Here is a 10,219-nt window from a genome sequence, read left to right as displayed (position 1 = left end):
TTCATCGTGAATCTAGAAAGCAGGTCTCCACTTGAGGGAAAGTATTCTTCTTGTGTTCTCATAAAAGGACCAAACCAGGGCTGGAGAGATGGCTCAGAGGGTAAGAGCACTGGCTGCTCTTCCAGAGGTCCCAAGTTCAATTCCCAGCAACCACATGGTGGTTCACAGCATTCTTGCCAGCAGTATATTGTATGCTTAATAAATAAATCTTAAAAAAAAGATGGAAAAAAAGGGCCAAGCCAAACAAGTCCTTAGCATTCTTTAACCCAACACTAGGGATATGGCAAAGAATTACATAATGTATCCCCATTTCCAAATATGCTTCCATGAAATTGTTATAGAAACAATATGCCTACCTGGTGAGAAATCATGCTGCACACTTAGAGGTTAATAAAGGAAAACCTCTTTACAAAAATCCAAAAAGCCATGAAGCTGACTGTGGCTAATGCCCAAAGAAGAGCTGGCCTTGAGTTGAAGATTTCCTAGCTCCTACTCACACCTTAGGCCGATTCTTTCCACAAATGTTGTCACCCTTAAATCTCTCAGGTCCTGGTCCAGGTTATACTTGGAACAATTTAAGCAGTCATAGGAGACAGTGTGTCTGGACACTTGGGCAGGTGGGAGATTTACACACAAAGATATTGTCAGAATAGTTTGTTGAGCACACCAGTGTTGTGACATAGTTGCTCCTAGATTCATCTTGCCAGGGCATAGTGATGGTTGTCACCCTGCTCTGCCCCCTTCAGCTGCCCTTTAGAGGTATGTTCTTTGATATGGCGATGGGCCTAATGACTGCTTATAAGACCCTTTTGTTATGGGGATGGAACCTAACTGGAGGTCAGTCTTGGTGAATAATCATCTAGCAGAAATTTTCTCAGCAATCCTAAACTTAGATTATGGCACAAAGTTGTCTCTCTTCAGTTTCTAGCGAACTTGGTCAGTACACTACTTCTCTTTCAGTGAGCGTGGAGATACCGCCCTTTAACTAACCGCTACTTCATTTCCTAAGCAGAGTACATCCTTTATAGCATCAATTTTACTACTTCCAGTTTCTCTTGCGTCAAAACTACCCTCTCCCACTCATCCAAGAGAAAATGGACGCTTGATCATTTGCGCAGCAAAGGCCAATCCATTCCACATCTCCGTGGTACCTTCCTACTGGAGCACCACCAATTTCTTAACTATAGATGCCTTTTAGCACACACCACACCAAAAAAAAAAAACCCCATATTTCCTAATAAGTCTCTCAAACAGGAGCCTCGTTACAAGATCCCACTATATGAGATCACTTGGTACATTATGGAAGACTCTGGAAATTCCAGAATTTTTAAAAACAGTTCAGCAGCTACTGTACAGTAGCTCTAGAAGCTGACCCCAGGAAATTGCTGAGAACTTATGTGGCTCCCCTGGCCGTAAGTGTAGGAACTATGAAGTTACTAAACAAGTTATCTTTTCCAAATGTTTGTCCATTTTCTCCTGGTGTATCCCAGGGGGTTACAGCCATTACCTGAGAGGTGTTTGGGAAGCATCAGCTGTGGGCTCTATCAACTAGACTCCTCGGTTACAGATGCCTCGAATCCTTCATCTCAACTACCTCAGAATGTGTTCCATTCCATTTTTCTGCGTCTTTCCATTTCTTTTCTGCCTCACAGTCATTGAGCCTAGAGCTAGAAAGCGAAGTTCTTCAGTCCTCACTCTTTCTTCCTTTTGCCTGGTGACGCAGGGGTAAGGTGGCTAATTTATACATCACGGGAAAAAGAACTCCCGTGAAGATGGCTGATGCAAAACAGACGTACAGAACCACCGGCAGTCCTGGGTAGTGTCTCTCAATGATTGAGATGACTGCAGGAAAAGCCATTTCCCCCAGAGAAGCACCAACTACAAAGAATGCTGCCGACTTCCCAGTTAAGGTGGTGTACTGCTCGATCCAGGAAATGCCACTGGGAAATGTGGTTGCCATCGAGGCTCCATACACAGCAGTCGCGATCCAGAGGCAGAGAGGGCTCTTGTCAAAAAGCACAAGAACCAAAGACGAAGCAAGGCTGCCAATGTTACTCAACACAATCATGGTTCCAGGCTGTAGGAATGTGGCAAAGAAGATGGCCAGGCCCCTGCAGGCTGAGAAGGACCCCCAGAAGACGGAGTTCAAGCCGGCTGCTTCAGTTTCTTTCATGCCAACATGGGTGGTGGCGAAGGAGAATATGTAAGAACCAAATGTTATCTCGGCTCCAACATAAAAGAAGAAGAAGATGAAGAGGAGGCAGAGCAGGGCCCAATGATATTTAGCTCTTCGAACTCTCTGACTAGATTCTGTGGATTTTTTCTGCCTTGAGCGTTTCTTACAAAACAGACCAAACAGAAAGACAGAAACTACTAGCGCATAGGTGCCGATGGAAGCGTATGTCCACAGCAGATTCATGTCTTCGGGTACCCCAAACAGAGAGTCTGAGGTGGCTTCAGAGGATCGGTTCAGCATTAGAGGGTCAAAGTCGGACTCTGTGTGGTTCTGAGTGGACGCTGTTGTACCCCAGGCCAACTTAGCCAGCAGGGGAGCCAGGAAGGCACCCAAGGCGAAGCTGAAGTGCAAGGCCTGCATGTGTGGGGCTCCTTTGTCTCCCCAAAGAGCCAAGATGAGGACGTTCCCACCTACAAGTGAAAGAAACAATGTCAGGCGCTTCATGGAGGAAGAGGTGTCTGTGTTGGGCTATGGGAGCTTGTGATGTTTACACCAGAGCCAATTAAGATGCTTCAACCCCCTATCACCAGAGGACTGGGTTCCAGCTCATCTTCATACGTGAAGTTTATAAGTTAGTAAACCGTCACGTGAGCTAGGTACATTTGAAACAGTTTATCATAAAACAATGGTAATCTCACTGGGAGATTACTAACTGAGGTGGTTTGAATCAGAATAGCCCCCATAAGCTCACATATTTGAAAGCTTAGTCCCCACCTGGGGACCTGTTTAGGAAGGGCTAGGTGTTGAAGTTTATCACTGGGGGTGGGTTTTGAGGTTTCAAAACCCCAAGTCTAGTCAATATATCCTGCTCCCTCCCCCTTTCCATCTCCCTGCGCCTCCCCTCCTTCTCTCCAAATGAGGATCTAAAGTCCTCGTCTACTATTCCCCCCGTGCCATGCCTGCCTGGAAGCCACCGTGCCCCTTGCCATGATGATCATGGACTCACCCTCTGAAATTGTAAACTAACTCCCAATTAAATGCTTTCTTCTATAAGTTGCCTTGGTCATAGCATCTCTTCAGAGCAATAGAAACAACAAGACACTGCTAAATTTATTTGTGTTTTTGAGACAGTTCTCATATGTGTCCTATTGACTTTGAACTTGTTATGTAGCTAAAGATGATCTTGAATTTTTGGTACTCCCACCAGTGCCGCTCAACTACTAGGATTACAAGAATGTGCCGTTCAGTTTATGCAGTGCGTGGGATTAAACACAGTATTTCATGCATGCTAGGCAGATACTCTGGCCAACTGAGCTATATCCCCAGGTCCGTATGTAAATATATATAGATACTAGGCAAAATTTAATCTAATGGTGGAGAAACGGCCAAAGATTCAGTACTTCCAATTAAGTGTCAATTCCAATTGAAGAATATTGTTTGCTTAAGTCTAAACCAGATGCATGACACCCAACTGGGAGCCAGAGTGCCCCAGAATTGTGGCATACTTGTTATAGGAAACAAAAACAATTTTCAGAATTGTACACTGCATAATTTCAACACCCACACAGTAAATAGCCAGAAGCATCTAGTGTTTGGTTATCTTTAAACAAATCAGGTATTTTGAGACAATCATATGGTTCCACACTGTAATTTTTGCATTCAAATGGAGCTTGAAGTGTAAAATATTTCCATAATCTATCAAATATTGTTTCTTCCCTTAGAACAAGAAAGTTGGGATTTGAAAGCTAGGATTAGGGATAAGCAATGATCTACATGTAATTTAGGAGGTCTTCAGTGATAGAGTGAAACTATCTATCTGCAGAGAAAGAAAAAACAACCAAAAACAAAGGCAAGAATATGGTACCCTCACGGATTTCTCTAAGTCTAGAATCCGGTTGCATCTGAAGTTGAATGACTCCTTCTGTGCTTCTGCAGCCGTATAGTAAGTAATTCCACCCCTGTGTGGTGGTTTAACTGAGAATGTCCTCCATAGTCTCTGGCATTTGAATACTTGATCCCTATTTGGTGGTATACTAAAAATAATGTTTAGGTAGGGTTAGGAGGTGGCCTTGCTGGAGGAAGTGTGCCGCTGGGGCAGGCTTTGAGAATTTAAAGGCCTCCAACCATTTCTAACTGCTCCCCCTGCTTTATGCTTGTGGTTCAAGATGAGTGGTCCCAGCTTCCTGCTCTTACCGCTATGCTTTTGCTCCCCCATCATGGGACCTCTGGAACCCTAAGCCCAAATAGTCTTTCTCCTACAAGTTGCTTTCATTATAGTGTTTTATCACAGCAATTACAAAGTAATTAATATACTTTGTCCTATCAAATCATCGTTTTCTTTTATACTAGAGCGGCCAAACTCTGTCCCAGAATGAGAACTAGCCCATTTGCATTATAATTTCCTGCAGAAAGGGAGTCCTTCCATGTTGGGGCCAACCCAACAATCTCTCATAAAGCAAAATTCTCAAAGTTCACGTCATAGTTAGTGGATAACAATTGGTTGGTTGTGATTAAAGTTAGTGTTTACCACTATGCCCAGCCCTGATTGGCAGGCAGGAAGAAGGGGTGCTGGAATGTAATCTGATTGTGCGAGTCCATGCCATCTTAAGAGCAAGACAAACGATGCCACAATTTCATATGGTCTATTCTTACTCATTGTACTATCCCCAAATCGGGAGATGACTCCAAAGGGTTCACTAACCTGTATCCACAGCACCAACTGAAGTACCAAAGACAGACATCATGACAGCCAGTAAGACTGCCTTCTTGCAGAAAGGAATGAAATAAAACCCAACTGTAGTAGCCAACATTGACACACCTGAAAACAGAAGACAATAAAGCCAGCTATAAAACAAGTATTCATCAGGGTCCTAGGTCAAAGGAACATCATAACAAATTCTATAAATGAAAAATAACACCGAATTAAAACTGGTTGGTCTTGGGCTGGGCATGGTAGTACACACTAATGTTAATCCCAATGTCTGGGAGACTGAGACAGGTAAATCTCTGTGTTTGAGGCCAGCACATTCTGCAAAGAAAGTTTCAGGCCAGTTAAGGTAACATGGTGAGATCTTGTCTCAAAGACAATCAAGCCAAGAAGGCAAAGCCACCACTACCACCACAGTAAAATTTCAATCATGAGTAGATGAGAGATACAGTTGCAATGCATGGTGGTTTTATCTAAATCTTTTATAATATTTGTGGACTACAAAAGTTTTTTTTTTGATTTTTCGAGACAGAGTTTCTCCGTAGCTTATGGTTCCTGTCCTGGAACTAGCTCTTGTAGACCAGGCTGGCCTCGAACTCACAGAGATCCTCCTGCCTCTGCCTTCCGAGTGCTGGGATTAAAGGCATGCGCTACCACCGCCCGGCTACAAAAGTATTAATTACTATGACTTGAATACAATTCTATTATTGCTAATGGTCAAATTAGAAATTATAAAAAAATAATTTTTTTTTAGTGTCTGTGTTAACCCCAAAAGTATTACTTAAAAGAGAATTCTTATATGAGGTAACAATGCAAGAATAAAAATCATATTAGATGACAGGGAAATTTTACCAAATAAGTTCATTTGGAGGATAAAAGGAAATAAAGTACAGAAAAAACAATCTTTTAGCCAACTTTGGGAATAATGATGATTACTTATTTGTCAGCAATAAATTATTCACCTTGCCTCCAAAGGAGTTTTATCACAGTAACCTAAAATTTTTTAATTATGCCAATTTATTGAAAAAGGCTTGCTGACAACTCTGCCCTCTCTTCCAGGGTCAGGATCTGAGAGGATCAACCTGTGCTCAACTCTGACAAAGGCAATAGGCCCGAGTGCAGGCTACACCATCTCCCTGTTCCTTCATCTTCAACCCCAAGTCCACAGAGCCTGGCCAGGTTCCAGGAGTTATTCTGACCCCACGGCCCCAGAAGCCCTGCCGCACCCTCAGATAAGCAGAGCTTCAAGGTCAGCCAGTGTGTCAGCCTGGAGCAGAGCCGACAGTAAAAGTCAGCATTGCTCAGGGTTACCAACGCTCCTGAGAAAGAGCCAATCAAGTTTTAGAATGTTCAGTATGGATGGATTCTGTACAGAAGGGGAGGATACCCACACCCATTTCTGTTGTCAACCATTCTTCAGTCTACGCTTTTAATGCTTAAAGTCAAGTTTAAAATTCACTGGAGGGGGGGGGAGGGAGAAGCAAAAAAGCAGTGTGTACTTACCCAAAAGTAAAAAATGATTCATATAGTCAATGAGAGCTCCACCAATCATGGTGCCGCAAACAAATCCAGAGGCGCGGCCCACAAAAATGATAGACAGACTGCTGATGTTTTGGTTCACATTTCTTGCCAGATCTGGAAATGTTGGCCCAAGGATAGCAATGCTTATTCCCTAAAATTTAAAATGAGAAGAGCTTTAAACTTACAAAAACTAAATTGGTATGCATTTAAATGGTGGCATTTTCCATAATAAAGAATGGGAGGCAAGAATTACAATGTAATATAGAGGTTCCCTTTATTCAAACAAGACAAAATGGGCAACCCTTTACTACTAGAGGCATATGCTTTTGTGAGTCATCTTCTACTCAGTATTTAAATGTTGTCTGGCTTTGTTTGCAGTTCTTTTTAAATTTTGAAGATCACCTTACAAGATTTTTCTGTATTAATAGTTACTAAGATATATCAAATGTATTCTCAAAATATTTTATTTTAAATATACTCCATTTATTACTGATCTAGGAATTTAGTTGTCAAAATTTAAATTCCCAAACATCAGTTTATTGCTCATGTTGGTTATGTTAAAAAAAAATGCAATCCTTCTGACATACATAGGTTTCTCTGACCTACACAAACACAATATGCTGGAAATCAACTGAATGTTTCTAAATCTATAATCTTCTTTAATGAAACTCCAAAGCCACCAGGAAGGAGTATAGACTTTTAAGGAACTATTACATGCACACATACACAACGGTTTTATCAATAAAATGTTGCCTTACAATGTGTTAGCATTGGTCCTTTTAAGAAAAACGTTTCTAAGTCATCTATCTATATTCTAAGAGTGATTGATGGTAACGGCACCGATCTGCTTCAAACCAGTGTGCCCCCTTTAATAGCAGGGACCCAGGACGAAGGACGACAAGTGAGGACAGGCCAGCAGCAAGCACCAAGTTCAAGGAAAGAATACTGAGTCCTTATCAAAGTCCTCCAAGGGACTTTGAGACTTCAGCACACAGGGAAGGCTCTCTAGGCACCTGTAGAATTTTCCTTCGCAGTTCCTCCTACATCAAAGAAACCCGAGAAGCAAGCCAGGTGTGCGGATCTGTAATCCCTGGGGCAGAAACAGCCTCATTCTGGGCTACTTAGTGGCACCGTGTCTAAAAATGCTACAATCTTAAAGACTGTGGCTACTGGCATTCGCAGGCGCTTACTCCTACCACCTAACCACCTGAATGATGAAGAAAAGTCATTTTCCGTCTGCAAAATTGCCAGGTAGCTGAATTTACTCAGCCCACCCCGGAGTTTGCAAGGGTGATTGTGGAGGTGAGCAGGTGAAAGTCTGGCCCTCTCTTGCTGTATCTCTTCCCATCGTACCCATGACCATGAAAGTTTACATTAAGGCAATCCGTTTGAGTTGACAAAAAACCCTCCAAGATTAGAACTGTGATCATTTCCTAGATGGGGAAACGGAGATCCAGAAAGATGAATGCACCCGATCTCCCATTGTACAGGCTAGGGAAGCAGGTCTGCAGCCGGGGAGTGATCGTTCCTAGTGGGAACCTCCTGGCCCAGCCTGGGAAGGGACAGCCTGAGCTCTCACCAGCCCCACGAAGGCGGCATAAAGGACCAGCGTGGTGAACCAGAGCAGCCCGCGCCGCGTCCCTCCGCTGCGCCCAGCCGCCGCCTCCTCCCGCTCCTTGAGCGTCGCCGGGGCCCCGGATTCCTGCAAGAGGAGCTGCCCGGGGGCCGGGGCCCAGCGGAACTCCAGGTCCGTCTCTAGCTCCAGCTTGGCGGTTCCAAAAGGCTCTGGATGCCTTCAATCTCGTCCAGGCGAGTAAGATCTGGGCGCAGCCTGCCCCGCGGCTCCCCACGCCACCTCCAGGGTTATCCGTCCCTGCGATGTCCGCACTGCAGCCAGCGCCTCTGCTGGGCTCCCGGGTTGCCAGTGTAAAAGCAGCCTATCTACAGATGACACCGCTAAGCCCCAAGAAGCACTGCCACACCCACAAGGTGAGGCCCGACCCCACCCCCATCACCTATGGAGAGGAAGGAGGGGGAATGGCTTGGCCTTTGTAAACTTGGCCAGAGCCCAGCTCTTGACGCCCGACATTTCTCTGCCTCCTTGTCCATCTTTCCACTCTACAGACATTCGAGGAAGCTCGCGCATCATCTTTCGTTTGTGTTATCCAATCCTCGCAACGCTGCCACCCAGTCAATCGCCAACAGTGGAACAGCAACTCCAGAAACAAACCTAGGCCCAAAGCTGTGGTTTCGGATATGCGTCTCGTCCAATTCAGCACTTATTTCTGACGTAGCGTGATAAATTAGTTGGCCGACTAAAGTTTTGCTTACTAAGGCCTTCGCTTCTTCACAGAAGGCAAGGTCGCTTAGTTTGGTCTTTATCCAACACCCTCATCCCATCCTTGCGGGCGTGCCCCAATTCTTGCTCCTCTTTCGGAATATTCTGAGGCTCCTAGACCACAAACTCTAGTCTCATCATCCTGCCAAAACAGCTTCATCCACGTGTGGTCACTAAGCCAGAGACGTCTCCTGAATCAGCTTCCAACTTCCTGTCTATGACTTTCCTTCTAGTCCGCATTTCAAACGCAGAGTCGCAAAGGCCACAGTCGATCTCAGAAACCACAGCTCTGAGAATTTCGGGATGTGCAGGTGGCCTCTGAAGGAGCACATGACAACTAACAGGATTTTAAAAATCGGAGGCATGCCTGCTGTCTGGTGGCCCTGCTACTTGAGAGAGTCTAGCTTGAAATCGGTTTGCAGTCAGCTTGCCCAACAGTGAGAATCTGGGGCAGCCATATATACCGTCACCACCGTCTACCTGGTCATCTCCAGACAGACTCCAAGATCATACCTTCATACTTCCTCTTCTTTCTCCTCAATATCTCAAGTTCTGTGAATATTACTTCTATAGATATTTTTAAAACCAGACCTCTTCATCGTAAAAAGGCTGAATTGAAGCCAATTTTGTCTAAAGAGCTAATTGGTTCTATTCTCTCCTGTTTGCAGTAAGATCTTAACTTTGTAGCTCTGGCTGACCTGAACGTCTCAACCTTCCGCTTTAGCTCAGCAAGGCTGGGATACTAGGCATAAGCCGCCAGACCTGATTGCAATAGTCTTTGATTAGGGATTCCAGGACCCAACAACATCCAGTCATCACTATAAGGAAGTAATTGGTGTGCAAGCCAGGCGTGGTGGATCACACCTGTAACCACAGCAGCCAGGAAGCGGAAGCAGCAGTACCACACACTCAAAGGCCCTGCTGAGGCAACAAAACAAACACACAAGAAACCCCAAGACATTGTTCGGATGTGTCAAGCAGAAGCAATTGGTTGTATAGCCAGTAAAGGGTTAAAAACTGTAGAAACAGGACAGCAAAAATAGTTCTTTAAAAGTTACTCATGCTAGACAGTTAAGAAGCAGCACTGACGTCAAGCCTGAGCGTATCACCTGGACCCACTGTGAAATCATGATGTCAAATGTTATGTCTGATTTGGCATCCATTGTACCCCTGAATGAATAGAATTCCTTGTTGTGGGATATTTGTACACAAGGTGTGAAAATGCTGTGATCGGCGTGATAAAAGCCGAACAGCCAATAGTTAGGAAGAGGTTAGGCAGGACTTCCGGAGACAAGAGAGCACTCTGGGAAGAAGAGGGCAGGCGGAGTTGCCAGCTAGCTGGAGAAGAAGCAGGAGGTGCAGGATGAAAGAGAGGTAACACCACGTGACAGAACGTAGACTGACATAAATGCGTGAATTAAGTTATAAGCGCTAGTTAAGACAAGCCTAAGCTGAAGCCAGTTTTCATAATTATTTG

The 10,219-nt window shown here is 44.5% G+C and overlaps 1 protein-coding gene across 1 annotated transcript; it reads right to left on the bottom strand.

The window, feature by feature from the left end:
* Positions 1 to 69: 69 nt before the first annotated feature.
* On the bottom strand, positions 70 to 8,343 carry LOC142842498 (sodium-dependent glucose transporter 1C-like). The gene is made up of 4 exons (XM_075959221.1): positions 7,984 to 8,343; positions 6,387 to 6,555; positions 4,878 to 4,994; positions 70 to 2,646 (listed from the first exon to the last, which is right to left on the bottom strand). The coding sequence occupies exons 2-4, from the start codon at positions 6,433 to 6,435 to the stop codon at positions 1,685 to 1,687; spliced, it is 1,128 nt and encodes a 375-aa protein (XP_075815336.1). The 5' UTR covers positions 6,436 to 6,555; positions 7,984 to 8,343; the 3' UTR covers positions 70 to 1,684.
* Positions 8,344 to 10,219: the final 1,876 nt, after the last annotated feature.

Source organism: Microtus pennsylvanicus, chromosome 1 (assembly GCF_037038515.1).
Source record: "Microtus pennsylvanicus isolate mMicPen1 chromosome 1, mMicPen1.hap1, whole genome shotgun sequence".
Lineage (NCBI taxonomy): Eukaryota > Metazoa > Chordata > Mammalia > Rodentia > Cricetidae > Microtus > Microtus pennsylvanicus.
This window is presented reverse-complemented; position numbering and strand designations above follow the sequence as displayed.

What these genes read in the sequence shown, in the direction of transcription:
- LOC142842498 (XM_075959221.1), bottom strand. Translation starts at nt 6,435, where the DNA reads ATGATTGGTGGAGCTCTCATTGACTATATGAATCATTTTTTACTTTTG. An exon ending in GAATCATTTTTTACTTTTGG is followed by an intron (nt 4,995 to 6,386) that starts GTAAGTACACAC and finishes TTCTGTTTTCAG; the next exon opens with GTGTGTCAATGTTGGCTACT. An exon ending in AGTTGGTGCTGTGGATACAG is followed by an intron (nt 2,647 to 4,877) that starts GTTAGTGAACCC and finishes TTTCACTTGTAG; the next exon opens with GTGGGAACGTCCTCATCTTG.